This window comes from Xyrauchen texanus, chromosome 3 (assembly GCF_025860055.1).
Source record: "Xyrauchen texanus isolate HMW12.3.18 chromosome 3, RBS_HiC_50CHRs, whole genome shotgun sequence".
NCBI classification, from domain to species: domain Eukaryota; kingdom Metazoa; phylum Chordata; class Actinopteri; order Cypriniformes; family Catostomidae; genus Xyrauchen; species Xyrauchen texanus.
Genome location: NC_068278.1, coordinates 55983222 through 56004753, shown reverse-complemented (window position 1 = coordinate 56004753; position 21532 = coordinate 55983222). Strand labels below are relative to the sequence as shown.

At 36.6% G+C, this 21532-nt stretch overlaps 1 protein-coding gene across 2 annotated transcripts in view; it reads right to left on the bottom strand.

Annotated features, from left to right (window-relative positions):
• Positions 1–21532, bottom strand: part of nipbla (NIPBL cohesin loading factor a) — a 73707-nt gene that overhangs the window by 36159 nt on the left and 16016 nt on the right. For both annotated transcript variants that reach the window (XM_052096092.1, XM_052096084.1), the window contains exons 3-10: positions 18750–18915; positions 11689–11825; positions 11278–11389; positions 10715–10869; positions 10555–10604; positions 8286–8658; positions 3277–3996; positions 532–693 (exon numbers count right to left, since the gene is read on the bottom strand). In XM_052096092.1, the coding sequence (XP_051952052.1) occupies positions 532–693; positions 3277–3996; positions 8286–8658; positions 10555–10604; positions 10715–10869; positions 11278–11389; positions 11689–11825; positions 18750–18915 (1875 nt within the window). The remainder of the gene's footprint in view (positions 1–531; positions 694–3276; positions 3997–8285; positions 8659–10554; positions 10605–10714; positions 10870–11277; positions 11390–11688; positions 11826–18749; positions 18916–21532) is intronic.

Here is a 21532-nt window from a genome sequence, read left to right as displayed (position 1 = left end):
AGGAAAATAATGAATTTAATCCATTTTGGAATAAGGCTGTAACATAACAAAATGTGGAAAACTTTCCAAAAGTGAATACTTTCCAGATGCACTGTATGTATAAAATCATGACCACTGACATAAGAGGAAGACATGTCAGTAACCTTATTAAAGCAGTTTCATTCTACATTGAGAGGGTTCCTTCATGGGCGCTGCAATGTTACAATCACATGACCAGTGAAATACTACTCATTCTGCTTAATCTCAGTAACCACCCTGTTTTTGGACATTTTCACTCTTAGATTAAATTAATCATGGCTCACTGTGAATAGTAAAATTCTATAAATGGCATCTAAAACTGAAAACTGTTGATTTTTACTGATGCTGCATAATGACAAGCACTTTTATTTGCTTGTGTCATCTTAGACTTACAGTACTAAATCTAAGATGACACAAGCAAAAAAGTTACTGAGTGCACCTTTATATTATATCCAATCTGTTGGTTTTGTCTTTGTGTGAGTGCTGACAGTCATGGACAGGAATGCTACTCACAGTACTCATCTTCTGAGCTGTCCTCTGCATATTTAGGCTTCTCATTAACAGTGCTGCGTTTGCGTTTGTTCATCTTTACTCTCTCACAAAGAGGCATGGTGGACTCGATCTCTGCCAGCAGCTCAGGAGGAAGATCCTTTAACACAGATGGGTCCATACCACCTGTGAACAAAGATTCACATTACTAACACTATCTCCAGTGCACATCTCAGAAAACAGGCTACAGTATTATAAGTAAGATCAACACCCAATCTACACCAGAAGTGAGCCACAAAACTAGATTGCATTATAACCAAACATTGCTTGCAGCCATCTGGTCTCATATTGAGAGGGGCTGCTATTATAATAATTGATGAATTGTGAGGGGCAACTATTTTGATAATTGACTAATCTGTTGATTATTTGATTTAATTGGATATTCTAGATCTTGCCCAATCTCTCATTCACTACAGATTTTAAAACATTTTCACAGTTTGAAAGCAGTAGTAAAGTTTAAATAAACTGTCAACAGACCCATTTCCTCCTCTGAACATAATGCACTAATGTCATCAACTTACTTAATGATATACTGTAAGGGACTATTCTTTATTTTACAGTAATACAATTACAGTAACTGTTCATATAATATATCATATAATATATCATTACTTGCATTGCTTCCAGGTTTTCAAAAAATTATAGTTAATTTAAAACCTAAATATGCCATTTAATGCTCTGTATACATATGCTATTTGAAGTAGAGATCAACCAATATATCGGATTTACCAATTAATAATAGTTAATAATAAAAGGTGATAGTTGTGTTTTTCTTAAACTATTGGCAAAAAAATCAACACAGTCTCCAATCTATAACGGCACCCTCTAAATGTAAAAAAAAACAATCACTGACTCCACATGGAGTTTGTTGTGCAACGTGACTAGACCATGCAGAGACACACACTTAAAAAATGGATTTAAAACATAGAGAGAAAAGGTAAGGTATGTATTCAATACACATCATTATTATTATTGTCATGGTAAAATAAATCAATTAAGACAAGCAAAGGTGTATAATTGATAATTTGTTTATAATGAATCGCTGCACTGGAGAACTGCATTGCCGACAAGTTGGAGAGGATATCATTAGAGCTAACATTAGCTGTTCCAATGGTCAGAACAATGTTACAAAGTCACGGATGGAAACTGCTTGCATTTCCTCTTAATTCGCCGTTTTGAATAATGATAATAATAATTAAAAACATTATTCGTGCATGTCCGTTGAGTTTTTATTCAGGGGGTTGAGGGGTATCCAATTGTTCCAGTCATGATATAAACATGTGCACTCCGAAGAGGATTGTTGAAGCAGATTTAGAAGTTAATTATGAGAAGTAGATAATTTCATGTTAATGTCAACCTTATGTGAAAATGCATCCTGTGTTTTTGTTTTTGCTCAACCAAGTCCAAGCGTGAGCACAGTACATTGTGTGACTGCATACGTGCAGGAGCAGTTTTATAGTTTTTTTTTTTTTCATATAAAATTACCCAAACTAAACTCCGTACTGACAAAAAAAAAACTTCTTTCCAAGCTTCCTAATTACATAGTTATGTACAAAATAAACATAAGACCATGGTAAAATAAATACTAAATTTATGAAATATACATTTTATATTCAAGAGAGGGCACATTGATATTTAATATATACTATGTCATTCAAAAATTACATTTAAAAATGTAAGACTAGAGATTCCTTTTTCTCTCTCCCTTTCTTGTACATAATTTATAGATTTCATATGACTAATATATATATATATATATATATATATATATATATATATACACACATGCTATTGCTGTTTTGGCGGCACGAGGGGGACCTAGACAATATTAGGCAGATGGTTTAAACGTTGTGACTGATCGTGTATTTATTTTAAAAAAACATTGTATGCCATTATAGTTGTAATATAAAAATGGTGCACATTTTTCTCTGTTGGGTACTCTTAAGACATTTCTGTGAGATTTTTTCAACATGAGTGCAAGCTCTATTTTGAACTTTTATAATATAAAGATGAAATAATTTATTACATTAATTAAAAATCAGTTCTGCATATCGGTTATCAGAAAACAAACAAAAAAAAATGAATCGGTATCATGATCGGTTGTAAAAAACACAATCTCGGTCGATCTCTACCTATGATAAATGGTTTTGAAAATTTTAAATGCTCATATTATAAGAACATCACATTAAAATGTAAATAATATTGTTGTGATAACCTCTGAACATAAAACAAACACTAGCTTTAACCGGCTTAAACTAATTACAGCAAAAACACTTCAACCAAAAAGCCATGGCTATGGAGAAGAAAAAAAAAAAAAAACTCACCTGCTTTGTCATTTGCTACCCTCCCTAAATTATTAATCTATATACCTAGCCCATAACACAACGTCAGTCAACATAAATTAGACACTATTCAGAAACATACGAGTGACATCTTCCTGTAAAAGCAGTTTCACAGCATGAAAAACAAAAAAAAACACACCTAACCCATTTGGTGGGCACAAACTCCCAACTGTTGTAACTGTTGAGCTCTCACCAGATGGGCGACCCAAGAAACAGTTTACATAACTTCCTTTACACAAGCAATTAAAAAAAAAAACATCCTGCCTGGTTATTTGTTCAGTTTGAAAGGAAAACCCATCATGGTGTTCTCAGAGTGAGAAGCCGTCATTCAAACTGGTATCAAGAGAAGATAAAGGAGTTCCCCTACCTTTCCCAGACCTCCCAGAGGACAGCCTGTTCTTGCTGGACTTTGAGCTGCGTGAGTCCCTCTCCCTCATGAGCCTATGCACTTCATCTATGGAGAGTTTCTGCAAAACGACCACTGGCTTGATGCTTTTCTTCATGTCCGTCTCGGTTTCTAGTCTCTCTAGCCGCACACATGGCTGCTTCCAAACTTCTGGAATCTCTCCCCCTCCATCTTTTCTGATTTTGGGGATGGTGAAGTTCTTAAGTGCTACTGAACTGGCGTGGTCACCCAGCATGCCCGGCGGAAGCTCTACAGGTTTACTTCCAGACTGGGCAGCACGCTGTGTGTTGGCATCGACGTGGCAACCCTCGGGCCTCTGTTTCTGCCGTGGGGTATCTGGCTGCTTGTCATCATGACGATGCCCATGTTCATGGTCATGCTTGTGCTTGAGAGCTTTGGGGGTGATGCCCTCTTGTGGCTCCTGAGGCCAGCGCTGGGCCTCGCTGGCAGGAATGGGCATGCCCATGCAGGCGTCTTCTACCTTTACCACCTGCTCCAAAGTCACCTGCAGACCCGGGCGGCTGGCGCTGGTGCCCGCAGCACTGGCCTCTTGTGGGGCCAGCCGATGTCCTGCGTTAGCCCCTCCTCCTCCACCTGGAGCCCCAGAGCCTGAACCTGCTGTGCCAGCTGCACCAGGCTCCTGTGGGTGAGAGTCCTGTTTGCGCTTCTTCAAAGGCTTATCTATAGAGGGAGAGAGAGAGAGGGAGAGAGAGAGGGGGAGAGAGAGAGGGGGAGAGAGAGAGAGAGAGAGGGACGGAAAAGTCTTGTTTCAAACGTTTTGTCTTTTGGGAGTCAATAATTCAATTTGTCGTGCACTTTGATTTTTGAAACAGCTATATGACACACTACATGAAAGGTAATTTTTGAAAAACCATAATAGGTGTCCTTTAAAGAAAACACCCCAGAGTTACATCTTTAATGCAGTTATATTTAATGTATTATTAAAATTCTAATATTTGCCAAGAATGCCAAGGATCTGCAAAACTGTCATTCCTGCATTTTTTGATGAGAACTCTTTGAAGTAGTTTAAGAAGTTCTGCATTTTTTTTAAATTGTAATAGCAAATTTTCACATTATTAATGCCCTGAATTTACATCGTGATCAGTTCAACGCCACTTTGGTGAATAAATGTTTCCATAAGAGCAAAATTTTTACATTATTCCAAACTTTTGGCCACCTGTGTATATTTTTTAGCCTTACTGGTTGAAACAAAACTCATGTTTTGTTAATAAATGGGGTCAATTCTGATTACATGCCGACTTCAATGCATTTAACTGATCTTATTGTGAACAATTCATCCGTGCATATGTTTTTTGATCATTTATTTTGACCACATAATCTTTTGTCAAAATGTCATAATATGCTATTCCATTGACACTTACACTTTTTTGACATATGCGAGAGCACTAGCAGTTAAGCCAATAGTCAAATTATTTTAGTTTAATCCTGCCCTTTCAAGAGCCTTTATACACACACCTAGCTGCTAAGGCAAAGATGTGTATTGCTAGTGATGCACCGATCCGATACCTGGACCAGTCGGCTTCGATACTGTTGTTTGTAACCAGATTGGGTATTGGTCCGAAGAGCCTGATATAATTTTTTATATGTTAGACATGATCGTTACCATCAAGCTAAAAAAAAAAAAATGCCATAAAAGAACAATAAAAGCATCATTAAAATGACTCGTGCATTTTTTAAAGTGTCTTGAAGGCATATGATAGCTTTGTGAATCTCAAAAGGCTGCATTTAATAAAAAAATATATATAATCTGCATGTGCTAGGCATTTCAGTAAATGAAGTTCTCAGTAAATGAGTTCTCTGTTGTGACACACACACACACACACACATATATAGCACATGCAGGCTGACAATGCGCTGCATCTTAGAAGTAGATGTTCGATAGCTTGGTTTGCCTATAACATGCATTGAGATTGAAACTGGAGGAGCAATTCACCAGATTTTGAATAAAAAGTATATTAAACTACTGTGAACTAGCCCACACAGACACGCAAAAGGTCACTGTCTTCCTGGAGTGTTCCGTCAAAATAAAACCCCAGGGTTTTAAAGTTAAGAAATTACAACTGAAATACACTACTATTGTATAATACCATTATTACATTTATTACTAATATTGTTGTTGTTAATATCAGAAATATTTTATTATTGTTTTTATATATATATATATATATATGTCAAGTTAAATATAGTTTAATACTTAGAACAAGTGTTTTGAACACAAGAACGTAATGCAAGTTTGTGTTCTTCTGTCTGCTGATGGGTTGATTTCTTCACTGTATAAACTGTGTGTTGCTCACACAGCTGAAGTTTCACTTACTGCCCTCTGGAGTAGACAGGTGGTACTACAAGCTTACATTTCTCAGGAAGGAATCTTCCTTATTACGGTCAGGGGGGCGATTAATTGCGGTAATTTACAAGCTTACATTTCTCAGGAAGGAATCTTCCTTATTACGGTCAGGGGCGATTAATTGCGGTAATTTTTTTTACGTGTTATTTTTTAATCAAATTAATCGCACTGAATCCACAGTCCTAATATATATATATATATATATATATATATATATATATATATATAAATAATATTTAAGTTGATTGGGTTCCAAAAAAATAACTGTGGACTAATATTCTATTACAACTGAAGTAAACAAAAAAATATATAATATATAATAAAAATATTTAAATAGTGAAGGGAACTGCCTTTTTTTCCTAATGAAGACACTAGAATTACTGTTAATTTTGATGCTGCATTATCCAGTAAACTATTTAAAAATAAAAATGTTCTTAATAGGCTGCACATTTTATGTAATAATTTTTGATTTTGCTACTTTATAATGAAATAATGTATAGTGAGATGCTTTAGTTTATTAACATATAAAAAGCCACTTTTCCACCATCGGGCCGATCAGTTCTCATCACTTAACCATACCGCGCCAATCCCATTTTATTAACTTCAGCCAAATATTAGCAAACTTGGCAAGCTACAAACAATTATTAGCACTATAAGTTGCCTTGGCATTGGCAACCTGAAAAACGAACTAAAGCCATTCCACCAGCACGGCTGAGTACGGTTAGCTAACTGTGCCAGGGAATTCCAGACCGAGAACGGTTTAAAATCATGCCGTGCTGAACCATGTTTAAGTGGAAATGCTACTGTAACCGTTCCTTACTGTGCTCAGAACCATTCAGCCTGATGGTGGAAAAGAACCTAAAAAGTACCCCCAGTCAGTTCCATAAAGTGAGGTATAGATATTCTAAACTGATTAAGAAAAAAAAACTTTTTTTAATCGAATTAATTACATGACATGGCTATTAATTAATAGTCATTATTGATCATAGATCAATATTTGCTGAGAAAGGCCAAAAATACAGATAATTCAATATAACTAATGCATTATAATTATAATAATAATTATAAACATAATGTATTTAATAATTCAGATTCAAATATATTGTATAATTGTGGCAGACGAGTAAAGCATTGATTACACAATACAAGAGGCATAAGAATCTAAGCTTCTGTCAGCTGTCAAGAATGCATCCTGTGTGACCGGTTCTCATTCTGTGGCTGTGCTGCTTGTGAGGTTTGATGAGGCACATGGACAAAACAAAACATACAACACAACACCTTTAAATACTTTAACATGGGTATCCTTCCAGATTCTCACAATAAGTTGCTGGAATTTTGGCCCATTCCTTCAGACCGAACCGGTGTAACTTGAGTCAGGTTTGTAGGCCTCCTTGCTCGCACACGCTTTTTCAATTCTGTCCTCAAATTTTCTATCGGATTGTGATGGCCACTACAATACCTTGACTTTATTGTCCGTAAAACATTTCGCCACATACAAAGACCCATTTGTGATGAGCTTTAACTTCCTGGCTGATGTCTTGAGATGATCATTTTCCTTCCATGTGATGCCATCTATTTTGTGAAGTGCATCAGTCCCTCCTGCAGCAAAGCACCCCCAAAACATGATGCAGCCACCCCCATGCCTCATGGTTGGGATGGTGTTCTTTGGCTTGCAAGCCTCACCCTTTTTCCTCAAAACATAATGATAGTCATTATGACCAAACAGTTACATTTTTGTTTAATTAGTCCAGAGGACATTTCTCCAAAAGTAAGATCTTTGTCCCCATGTGCACTTGCAACCTATAGTCTGGCTTTTGTATGGTTGTTTTTTAGCAGTGGCTTCTTCTATGCTGAGCAGTCTTTCAGGTTATGTCGATGTAGAACTCGTTTTACTGTGGACATAGATACTTGTCTACCTGTTTCATCCAGCAACTTCACAAGGTCCTTTGCTGTTGTTCTGGGATTTATTTGCACTTTTTATACCAAACTACATTCATCCCAAGGAGACACAATGCATCTCCTTCCTGAGCGGTATGATGGCTGCGTGGTCCCATGGGGTTTATACTTGCATACTATTGTTTTTATAGATGAATGTGGTACCTTCAGGTGTTTGGAAATTGCTCCCAAGGATGATCCAGACTTTTTTCTGAGGTCTTGGCTGAGTTCTTTTGATTTTCCCATGATGTCAAGCAAAGAGGCACTGAGTTTGAAGGTAGGCCTTAAAAAGCATCCATTGGTACACCTCCAATTGACTCTAATTAGCCTATCAGAAACTAATTGTCTAATTGCGTAAAGGCTTGACATAATTTTCTGGAATTTTCCAAGCAGATTAAAAGGCACAGTTAACGTAATGTATGTAAACTTCTGACCCACTGGAATTGTGATTTAAAGTGAAACTATAGTTTACTAATATGAATTCTGTGGAGTGGTTAAATATTAGTTTTAATGACTTCAACCTAAGTGTATGTAAACTTCTGACTTCAACTGTATGTATATGTTTTTAGCTAATATCTATCAATGCAACCTACAAATAAAAGGTTTATTAAAAAAAAACTTTGTATTTTTAACATAAAATAAATTTGTCAGCTGTCATCCTGTGTCATACCTTTGTCTTGGACCTCTTTAGCACTACGGTCCGTTTCCATGGCCGCTTCACTTTCCATTCTTTCAATTGCAGCAAGAGCCTCCACCAGTTCTCCCTCAGGGTCAGAGCCTGGGTACATTCCCCCAAGCTCCACCTCTGCCGGCCTCACCCTTAATGGACGCAGGATCAGCTTAGTATGATCTTTTGCCGGTGAGCCTACGATATCATACACCGCAGCCTTATCGGCTGGGTCCCGCTCTCCATCGCCAGGCTTCAGGCCGCGTTGCTTGTCCGGGGAGTTGAGGAGTACATCTGGAGCCCCGTCGCGAGGAGGGGTGTATTGTGGAGATGACTGCAGGATGTGAGACACACTCGTGAAGGTCCTCATCTGATCCTAATGGTTTACAGAAAAACATACAATCAGGAAGACAGTTATGGTTGATTTTTTAAGGGATAGCTCACCCAAAAAAAAACAAATGTGTGGAAAATTATACTATAAAAGACTGAGGCTTAGACCCCCGTTTTGGGTGATCCGATCACACGTTGGCTTGACATTGCGTATGTGCTTGGATAAAATTTTAACCACATCTGGGGGTAACAGCGCACAGTTTTATTTTTAATAAAATAAAACTGTGCGCTGTAAAAATGTACTTTTCTGACTATGTTCTGCTTCATTATCATGCAGAGAAACCATGACATAGTGATAGATGTATGTCATGAAACAGAGACCCTACCCTCCAAATCCGAACACAAGGAACTACAGGAAACGCATTTAAGTGACCAGGTGTAAACAGAGATGTGTCTCACCTCACCACATGTGATCGGATCACCCAAGAAGCAACGTAATAACAGGTGGAAACGGGGTCATAGAGAATTGAATATGTGAGGAAATTATAAGGACAAGAAAAAAAAAAAAAAAAGAAAAGAAGTTTACTAATTATTGTTTCCAATTATTAACAATTCTTGTATTCTTGCGATGGTGCATAGCCCCTATTGTATCCATTAGTATTATTAGATAATCCAAACTTGTGTGCTAACTCTAACCTCTCAATGTCTCTTTGCCACTCACGGAGCATGTTAGCTGAGTAGATCAGTGTATTAATTAATTGGACTGTAGTTCAAAAGGTCCTGTGTTCGAATCCTCAACTCGACAAATCATGTCATAAATCTATTGTTACGGAGATCTTTGCATTGTGCTTACTAATTGTTTGCTGGTCTTTTCTCAATCACATTTTTATTTTCATTTTGTTGTAAAGTTACATGAATACCAAGTTGATTATGTGCAGTGTGACCTGTTGAACGGAAGGTTGTAAGTTCAAATCCATCCTGAGGTGATGTGTAATGTTGTGTGTGTTAGTGCTTTATGTCATATGTGATCTTGATCTTGGGTTGTGGTTAAGGCTGTGCAATGCTTGCCATTTCGGTGCTTGGCCCTGTAATTGCTGCTTGCAGCTATATTTAAGATAAGTGGTTGGAAAGCGATTGTATGAGGATTGACGAATAATTATTTGAATAATCTTAACTGATTCATGTTTACTTGTTTTATCATCCATCTTATTCATAAATAACAATCAAGTCATATTCATTATTTTTCTCATATATTATTTAACCCATTCTTTGTTAATTTTGTTTTAATATTCAGGTGTTTAAATGTCTACTTTGAATGATATTGTACATTTCTATTGTTTTTGTCTTATTATATTGTTAACCGTAGTTGTAATAAGCACAATGTTGTTCAGTTTTCATTTCATCTGCTACCAGAGAAAGTTTCTCTGCTAGTGTCTACATTATCTTCAAGGTTCTCTGATAAGGAATTGAAGCCATGGACTGTAAGTTATTTGTTCCATGTCTGTAATAAAATGAGGTTTTGAGATTGTATGAGTTGGAACATCTCTGGCTGCACTTGAGTTTGCTGTTAGTTTCCCCCTGGGAGCTCTCATTATAAATAAGCTTTGCATCATCACACTTTATTTGGAAACTTGACTTTAATGATACGTGTCCTTTCTGAAGCCTGAAAGTGAACCCCTATTCACTGCTATTGTACTTAAAAGCTGAACCAGAATATTAATACAAAAATACTCCTTGTGTATTCCACAGAAGAAAAAGTCATACGAGTTTAGAACAGCATGATGGCAAATGATGACAGAATTTAAATTGAGTAAATTATTCCCTTAAATTATAAGACAAACAGACATGATACATTCTGGAAAATATACCTTGCCAAATAAACCCGTCCACTCACTGCACCTATTGCGACTAGCTATTAAAAAAAAAATAAGTGTCTACATACCTTATTCTCATGAACATTTCTCATGCCTCCTGGAATCATTGGACTTGCCACTGAACATGTAAAAGAACAGAAGAAAATCTAAATGAGGAAAAGGACTGGACAACTTAAAGTACAACAGAACAGCAAAGTGCAGAGCTTTCCAAGAGTGTATCATACAGACCTTGCTGTATGTGCTGATGTTGACTATAGGCTGGGGGGTGAGGGTACTGTCTGTAGCCTGAAGCAGGGCTCTGGGGGGCATATGGGCTGGGCACTGGGCTGTTCTGCTGGGGCAGAAACCGTCCACCAGAACCAGACTGCCCTGCCACAAAACGCCTAACACAAAGATCAGGAGAGGACATGCTCAATGAAGAGAGGACACTCAAAAGATCACAAATAATCAAAACATATATAAACCTACAGAGAGAATGAAGCATATTCAACAGTTTTCTTAAATTCATCCATTGACAATTAGAATGTTTAATTATCAAGCTACAAACAAATTCCATGTTTTGCATGAAACTGGCAGAGACACAAAATATTAATAAACATTTTACCCTTGCAAAAGCATGTTAAATTCTTTAATATCTTCGTGCGAATCACATTGTATCATATGACACACTGGATGTGGCCCAAATAAATAAATGAATACAATGTAGAGTTAATAGTTTATTGCCAATTACAATCCAATAATCAAATAACAATAGTTGTTGGTTTGTTTTGAACAATGAAAAGCAGGCTCACCCAGAGGGGCTGTGGGACATGGAGGCCTGCTGGTAGTTGGCAGAGGCTGGACTTCCCTGCATGGAGCCATGCGTAATTTTATATGGCGGTGCCATTGATTGCTGACCTACACCTGTGAAAAACATGAATGTGAAAAAGTTCTGGAATTCTGAATAAGGAACCAAAATATCACACAATAAAGAGGACATGTGGGCCCAATGGGTCAGGTAGCAAAGAATGGCATTTGGCGTCTTGGTTTAATTAAGCAATAATTTTCAATAGATTTCAATAGAGTCAACAGTGTTTTTTGTTGTTGTTTTTTTTTTTTAGAACTTAAGGCATTAAATGATATGCTTTATTATCAAACATGATACCCTGATGAACGAACCAATTTCATATACAGTGTGGTGATGTGTTTGGAATGTTTCTTACCTGCCTGGGCTGGATACTGGGGTGTGCTGGGCGCAGTCTTATTCCTAAAGATACTAGGGTTCCTGGACAGCAACAGCTGCAGCAGCACAGGTACATCTCCCTCCAACTCATCACTGCCCATACTGTCCTTTAGCTCTCTATGGAAAAGATAACACAGGATGACAAAATCATAAACCACTCCTGAGATAGGGCTGGAAAACATGGCCAAAAATATTATCATGATATTATTTTTCATATCATTAGATATCGATATTAATCATGATAAACTTTCAAATTTGCAAAAAAAAAAAATATTTCCAAGTTGTCAAACGAAAAAAGCCTAAACAAAACTGCATTGGGGACCAGAGACAGCCAAAGCAGTGGTGTCTGAAGGATCTTCTACCAAAATATTACAATATTTTATAGAGTTTATCAATCAAGTGCAGTTGGATATTAAAATTATTGTTAAAAGATCATCTGTTAATTTTGAAGCATAATGACAGCATATCATTTTTACCTTCAAATAATTTTATATTTTATTACATTCAGATACCGAAGTATGAGAGCATAGAAGCTCTTGTGACTGAGGAATGATTCTGTATGGGGGGATTCAGGGGTATCCCCTGAAAGAAAATTTAGAAAATGTAAAAGACTGAATGGACCATTTTTATATTTTCATTTGAATGAGAAAGTCTATGCTACAAACTAATTTTATTGTCTTGCCTTGCCATCCATGCCAGAGATGATGACTGATCCAATTAATTTCACAAAATTAGCGCAGAAATCTATTTGTTTATTATTAAAGTCTCATAACATGCTGATTAATAAAGCTAAATTTAGACAGAAAACTATTTATGGTCCAAAGGTGCTCTGCTCTAGAACCATGTTAACTTATGCGTCGCCTCATGTCTACTCACATGCGGGGAAAAGAGGCAATGTGTGCAGAGCGGGACAGGGCATAAATGAAGCATGTTTGGTGCTAGAGAAAAAATACTCAAGAAATGATATGGGCTTTAAAGTCAGTGTGGGGTTAGTGCAAGGGATTGTTCACTCCAAAATGAATGGAAGACATAAAAGACATGCTAGGTGAAGTGTTATGGACAGCCTCAGGCACCATTCACTTTCATTGCATAATGTTTCCATACAACAAACCTGAGGCTAACATTCTGCCAAATATCTCCTGATGTGTTCATGGAAGAAAGAAAGACATAAGGGACTGTCCTTTTTTTTCTCCCCCTCCCCTTTTCTCCCCAATTTGGAATGCCCCATTCCCAATGCGCTTAAATTCCTAGTGGTGGCGTAGTGACTCGCCTCAATCCCGGTGGCTCAGTTAATCTCAGTTGCCTCCTCGTCTAAGACCATCTATCACGTGGAATAGGCTTCACACTATTCTATGCGGAATCGACGCACAGCTTACCATGCATCCCACTGAGAGCGAGAACCACTCATCATGACCACGAGGAGGTTACCCCATGTGACTCTACCCTCCCTAGCAACCGGTCCAATTTGGTTGCTTAGGAGACCTGGCTGGAGTCACTCAGCATGCCCTGGATTCGAAATCGCGACTCTAGGGGTGGTAGTCAGCATCAAAATGTAAAAGATTTAGGTTACTGTGAGGCATTTACTATGGAAGTGAATGGGGGGAATTTTTTGTAGATTTAAAAGGCTTTTTAAACATGTAAAGCTTATAACTTTATAAAAGCACTTCCATCAAATTCTTCTGTTAAAACTCATGTATTATTTGAGCTGCAAAGTTGTTTAAATCGTAATATATGTACAGTCTTTTTATATTTTTTTGACATTACATCGTAATGGAAACTAAGTTGACACAAATTTTACGTCTTGTGGCGATTCTTTTGAAATAGAGAGTATTTTAACATTTACAGAATGGCCCCATTCACTTCCATTGCAAGTGCCTCTCTGGAACCCAGATTTTTTTAAATTATTTTTCAACCAAAAAGATTTTTTTGGTTGAAAATTGACAAATTGCCATTATTAATTGCCCTGCTTCACTACGGTAAGCCTATAAATATAGAATCAATTCCATGCCACATATATTTGCAAAAATATAAAGTATTGCAAAAGAAAAAAAGTATTGAGCAAACAAAAAAACAATTTTTTAAACAAAAATTAAGTATCACAAACGTAAAATAAAGTATCGAGAGAAAAAAGAAAGTTTTGCAAACAAAAATAAAGAATTGCAAAATATAAATAAAATATAGCAAAAACCAAGATATAATTAATTGCAAAAATCAATGACTGTTGTAAAAGAAACTAAAGATCTTTTATCCTTTTTTATCTTTGCAACAGATTTTTAGGCAGCAATGATTTTGCCACACATCTTTTTCTTTGCAATGCCTACTGATTATTTTGCAACGCTCCTTTTAATCTGCATTTCCATCACGTGTGAGCTCGTGATACCGTTTTGCCTTTGCACTTCACTTTTCTCTGCGTTTCACTTTATGGCACTGTTTTGACGTGGGGGTGGAGTCAGGGGATTGGGGCGTGTACAACGGGCTCAGTGATGCCTCTCTGGAAGTTACGTCATTAGCTTGAGACACGGATCAAACATCATGGCTGAGCACAGGCATGCAGGTGGATCTCAGGTATATAAAGTTGATTGTTTAAGGAAACTCATTTTAAAATATTAAATGGGGTATACCAGTCAAGTGAATTTTTAAGACAAGGGTTTAATTTTGAAGAAAATGCCTGTACTTTTTGTCAAATTGATAGAGACAACTGATCATCTTTTTTTTCCTTCAAATACTTTTTGGGAAAATATGTCTTATTGGTTGAATCTAAGATTCACTCACTGCCCACTTTTGCTAGGAAACATGTTATGTTTGGAATGCTGTTGGACGAGAAAATAAATGAATTTCTTATTAATGTAATGTTGATACATGGGCAAATTTGTCATTCATAAGTCCAAATGTATGAAGACGAAACCTTATTTTTCTGTATTTAAAAGAGAATTGATTTGTAATTTCTTTCCAGCGTTGGAATGTATGAAAAGTAAAAAGGCCCAGAAATTGGCTGGAATAATAAGAGACCTTGAGCTCTTAAAAGAGGAATAAAGAGACCCCTCTGTATTTGTATTTTATACATTTAATTTATTTATTTTATTTTAACTGATATGTGCCTTGCTTAATACTCATTTACCTGTACTTACCAATGCCATTGTAGATGTACATTCTGTTTTTTGTTCTGTTCTTGGTGTTCAATAAAAGAAAAATGATTGTTTCCTTTTATTTAATTAGTATTAAATGTGCTTTAACAGCGTTTGCTTCAGATAAAGAAGTTAGAGATCAGTTAAAGCGGTGGATTTATTAGCCATACTCGCTAACATAGCCAGCATCTGCAGTTTATTCTCTCTCAATTGATTGGACTATTGATTGATTCTTATGTTTACTTTATAGATTATAATTGTCTATACCATAGTATGTTGTCTTCTAAAAAAATGTAAACTCCATATTTAAAAATATATAAATAGATGTTATATTATCACTGTTAAAGGAGAAAATAAATAGATTACAAATAAAAAGTTAAACGATCGTAACAAATAAGCATCCCAGGAAACTATCTACAAACAATAAAAGAACATCACTTATGTTAATTGTGCAAAAGCAAAACAAATTTAACAGATTGATTCTGAAGAGTAGGTGTTGATAACCTGGTTATATCCTGCTGATTATATTCGAGGCAGAGAAACAGCAAGAGAAAGCTGTTGTTGTTGTTGCTGCTGACCCTGAGCTGCCTGAATATGACCGAAGCTTTGAGTCAGAACACTAATAAGATTCGTCATGACATCTGGATATTTTCTCTGCTAAATGTGACATGGCAAATCATTACATGAGATGACCTTGATACACGTACATTTACTGTGAGCATTGTAAGAACTTAAGTAGCTTGTGAACAGGTTCGTTGAGCAATGGAGGAGTCAGGAGACAGCGAAGCAGGTTTGAAATCAGCACTTTAATTTCTTTCACGAACATACGACGGTCACCGCCGTAGAAATGTAAACATCCATCCATCCATCCATCCATCGTCAACCGCTTATCCTGTGTACAGGGTCGCGGGGGGCTGGAGCCTATCCCAGCTAACATTGGGCGAAAGGCGGGGGACACCCTGGACAGGTCGCCAGTCCATCGCAGGGCAAATGTAAACATAAACAAAACAATATCACACTCAGTCTGTGGAGCTTTCTGGATCCACACTCTCTCTCCCTCTCGACACTTGGCGTCCCTTTAAATGTCTCTCTCCGTATCACTACAACAAGACACAGGTGTTAGAGATAATTACAAACCAGGTGACAAGCCTTACCGCTCTCTCTCTCCCGCAGACTGACACACGACCACGCCCCCCATGCCACATAGCTGTATAACGCAGGGTTAAGAATATGGGGATGTGAACATTTTATATTTCAAAACTTTATTTTTAAAGACAGAACACATGCACGTTTGTTACGATCGTTTAACATTTTATTTGTAATCTATTTATTGTCTCCTTTAACAGTGATAATGTTACATCTAAATATAGAGTTTACATTTTTTTTTAGAACACAACATACTATGGTATAGACAATTATAATCTATAAAATAAACATAAGAATCAATCAATAGTCCAATCAACTGAGAGAGAAAAAACTGAAGATGCTGGCTATGTTAGCGAGTATGGCTAATAAATCCACCGCTTTAACTGATCTCTAACTTCTTTATCTGAAGCAAACGCTGTTAAAGCACATTTAATGCTAATTAAATAAAAGGAAACAATCAACTTTATATACCTGAGATCCACCTGCATGCCTGTGCTCAGCCATGATGTTTGATCCGTGTCTCAAGCTAATGACGTAACTTCCAGAGAGGCATCGCTGAGCCCGTTGTACACGCCCCAATCCCCTGACTCCACCCCCACGTCAAAACAGTGCCATAAAGTGAAACGCAGAGAAAAGTGAAGCGCAAAGGCAAAACGGTATCACGAGCTCACACGTGATGGAAATGCAGATTAAAAGGAGCATTGCAAAGAAAAAGATGTGTGGCAAAATCATTGCTGCCTAAAAATCTGTTGCAGAGATAAAAAAGGATAAAAGATCTTTAGTTTCTTTTACAACAGTCATTGATTTTTGCAGTTAATTATATCTTGGTTTTTGCTAAATTTTATTTATATTTTGCAATTCTTTATTTTTGTTTGCAAAACTTTCTTTTTTTCTCTCGATACTTTATTTTACGTTTGTGATACTTAATTTTTGTTTAAAAAAAATTTTTTTTTTTTTGCTCAATACTTTTTTCTTTTGCAAAACTTTATTTTATTTTGCAATACTTTATATTTTTGCAAATATATGTGGCATGGAATTGATCCCATATATAAAAAGTATTTGTATTTTTACCTGTCGGGTCCGATTTGACACGCAATCGCTGGCTTACGACGTACATCCTTACGTCTGTGAACATAGGAAAGAAGAACTGGCAGTCTTGATCCAACGTAAAAAGTAGATGGCGGTAATGCACAGTTTTAGTTTGCGATTAGACGTTTAAAAGAAGAAATAAACTACAGATAAGTCAGTCACACTCATACTGTTCAGGACATCTTCGCAGCAATCTGGATGGACGTTTATCTGCTATCCGTTTGGTGAAGATGTTACCCGTTTTAATGCTTGGATATGTTTTCTGGTAGGGTTGTTGAAGCTAATATTGCTTGTCATGTTTGTATGAACGAAAATTACTTGTGTGTTAACCGATAGCAATGTATCTATGCTGTCGGGGGAAGTTACAGTGACATATTTACTAATATGAATCATAGTTTTATGTTTTTTGTTTACGGTATTATTTTGAGCATTGCATAGACATACTATTTTATTATTACAGTTCACTTGCATTATCAGCTGAGGCTGTACAATATAGTATAACCATAATAAAGTCTTCCATTGAACTCGTATCAGCCATAACACGAGTATCACCTCTTAAATTGATAAATGTAGTACAATCCAAACATTAATTGTAGTATACTGGTAGTAATTGAGGTAATTAAGTTCCCTGTTCTTTATGCAAAAGCACTTTGAGTGTTGTGCAAAAAGTATTCATTCAAAATATGTGAAATGAGTGTTGTTTATCTTCATCAAAGCAAGTAATATTTCAGTTTTAAATGTTTAATCATATTATATCAACATGAAAATCAGCACGTTATGACTAAGGCTCTGAATATCTCCAGACATGATAACAAACACAAGCCAAAAGAGCATCTAGTGTTCGCAAATTGCTTGCCATTTTAAGTTTCAACCACCATGAATTTTTGTAGTAATCAATATAATGCCACAAATGTGGTCGATTGAGCTTAAATTGTATTTAACCCAGAAAATTGCTTTAACAGCCAAAATGTTTAACAAAAGTACAGCGACAATAGATTATTAACACAGAATTATACAAGCATCAAAAATAAATCCATGCATTTTCAGGTGTCGATGAATAATACAATGTAATGTCTGTTTCACATGTGTTTCTTATGAAGAAAGTATTCAACACTTAGAAGTTGTGGCTGATATTTGAACAAAGACATGTCGCAATTCAATGGTTGTATATAATAACTTATTGTTGACAATTAAGTCGAGTGATTGACTAAAGAATGATCTCCTCCTGTGTTGTGCAAAATTACACTCAAAGGCTCGCCACTACCCCCTTCCTCCAGTACAAACCTGGTTTCTCTACTGAATAATGACATTTGTAAGGATAAGAGCTAGTGTTGGCTGCCAAACTAGATTTCATGATGTCATAAAGTTATGGTCAATAATTCAAGAAATACTCAACATGGTTATATTGAAATCACATTATTTTCTGTACAGAGCTGTGGCTGCAACACTGTAAAACAATGCTTCCTATGTGAAAGCCCTAGTGATTCTGCTACTGTAGGTACTCTGCAGTTGAGACGAAGCTTTGCATACGTGCTTGTGATGTAAAACAGGCATAAGAGATCACAATAGGTGACAAGATCTGTCTAGATCTAGATGTACAGAGGTAGATAGGCAGGGACAGGTGTGAGTGGGCATGCAGAGGTGTGGCATAGGTAAAAGTTAAACGTAAGCAGACACTCACATGTGCTCCGAGGAGACCTGGCTGAGGCCGCTAGCGATCTGAGAGACCAGAGTTTCATCCCTGCAGCCCATCAGACGGCTCACTTCCTCAGCTACACGTCCGCTGTACAGCAGGCTCTTAGTGGTGGTACCCGGTAAGGGGGAGGGCAGAGGCAGCTGATTCAACACTGTACATATAAACAGAGTGTGATGACGCAAAGATGACTTTATTATAAAAGCACTCAAACAATTAACTCACAGTGTCCAAGTAACCCTTTATTAACTAAACTTGAAGACAAAAACACTAACAACTCTCCTTGGAAGAAATTAATGAAACTTTAACGTCACCCTTTGCTCTATATTACAAACATTACAACAAGACAAAATCAGTATAAATGTGAAGCAAAATAGAATATAAAAAATATATGATACATGAGCAAATAGGAACATGACTAAATAGGATTAGGGATTGGCAGTAGGGCAGCAACAACTAATCGATAAAATGTATTATTATCGATAATGAAAATCATCGACAATGAATTTCATTATCTATTAATTGGATATTTGCGTGAGCACGGAGAAGCTCTGGTAACTCGTTTGAAAAACGACAGAGAAAAGCTGAAGCGGAAAAAACATGACCCCAGATGCCCATAGCACGAGAGCACTTTATAAACACTTCAAAGAAGATCATAATAAGCATACAGTGCTTATAGTGGAGCGGTTGCTGCATCAAGTGCATTGAAAGAGGTCTTGTGCTGTTTCATGTGCTTAAGACATGTTTCTCTCCAGCACATATCTTACATTTTACTACAATTTTCTATGTTTTGTAATGTAAACATGTTATAAATTCAAAATCAGGTGCATTTTTCCATTTCGCAAAACTGTTTGTCTTAACCACAAGCAAGTCTCCTTTCAACTTCAAGCATGCGAGCGTGCATCCACATCAAACAAACTGATTGCAATGGAGAAAGGGAGCGCAATCATTTTGATTGCACGCATGCAACATCATACCGCTATTTCAGTTTCAATGTAATCAATTGCGCAGCTCTCGTGGAAGTCACAATATCTCAAAGGTTTAAGTGTGCAGGCTTTTAAAGTGTTTAAGATGGTTTCTTCTCATCATGAAGGTGCATGTATTACAATGAGCAATATACAAAAAAAAAAAAGACTAGGATGAGACTTTTCAGCACGAGAGTGAATCTGATGATTGTACTATATATACACTGTATGATGAATATAATGCATAATAATGCCAAGGGTACTGATATTTGATAGTCCTGATTAGGAATTGCGCGGTATACTGGTACTAACAAAATATTGCAATACCAAAATAATTTAAATGATACGATATCATCTTGTTGCTAATTTTGGTACCATTTTACAGTATGTTGCCATTAGCAAAATGTTATGAGATGTGAAAGTTTTGGGATGAAATCATTGACAATTTAAAAATAAAATAAAATATAAAGAAATCTCAATATGGCCAAGTGTGATCATTAATCTGCAGAAGGGTGTCATTTAAATAAATAATATATATTCCCATTCACTGCGTGCTGCAAAATGAACAGAAGGTGCCGCTCTACTCTATTTACTTCACACACAGACACACGCATGCATGCACGCACGCACACACAAACAAACACAACTCACACTACTGGTGCTTGATTTTCATGCAGTGTGTTTAATATATAAAAGACTGTGAACACTCAAATCTCCTCCGGTGCAGCTCTGAGATTTTAGCTTGCGAGTTGCAAAGGGAGTATTACAGTATTAATGAGAAGCTTGATATAACTAACCCGTCAAAAAAAGGAAGAACACAAATGTTATCAAAATAGAAGTCCTGCTAAAATGAAAGCTAGAGTTTTTTTTCATCAATGTTTTCATCAATACTGTAAAGCTCTGTTGCGCAGCATTTTATTTGACCAAAAATCTAAATACAATTTTTTGTTAAAAATGTATGATTATACTTTCATTTGATTAAAGCTACATGTATTAAATCACAAGATTTAATTAAAACATTTAACATGAAATGTAAACGTAAAACACAGAATCTGTAAGACTTTATACAGTTTTTTTAATCATGCAATATCATAAAAAATCTGAGGTTTTTATTTTTTGCCCAAGTATCGATTTAGTATTGTTACCAAGGTACCAGAGCTGGTATCGTACCGAAGCCAAAATTTTGGTATCGGAGCAACCCTAGTCCTGATAATGCCAAATAAAATGTCAGATTTCACCAGTACATTTATTCTATGGAAAACATTATTTTACTGGATTTTTATTTTTTTTCTGTTTTCTTTTTCATTCATTTAAATTATTTTTTCAATTCAATTTACTACTTTTCAATCTCATTTCTTGTTCTTAATTGGTTTTAAAATAAATGTGATATTGTATTTTCTTTATCATTTATATGTAAAGCATTTTGAATTGCCATTGTTTGTAATACCCTTAAGTGATTTTTCGAGAAAAATAAAATAGTTTAGAAGCATGTAATGAGTGACTACACTTTTTAAAACTTACATCCATCCATCCATCCATCCATCCATCCATCTTCAACCGCTTATCCGAAGTCGGGTCGCGGGGGCAGCTGCTCCAGCAGGGGCCCCAAAATTCCCTATCCCGAGCCACATTAACCAACTCTGACTAGGGGACCCCGAGGCGTTCCCAGGCCAGTGTGGAGATGTAATCTCTCCACCTAGTCCTGGGTCTTCCCCGAGGCCTCCTCCCAGCTGGACGTGCCTGAAACACCTCCCTAGGTAGGCGGCCAGGGGGCATCCTTACCAGATGCCCAAACCACCTCAACTG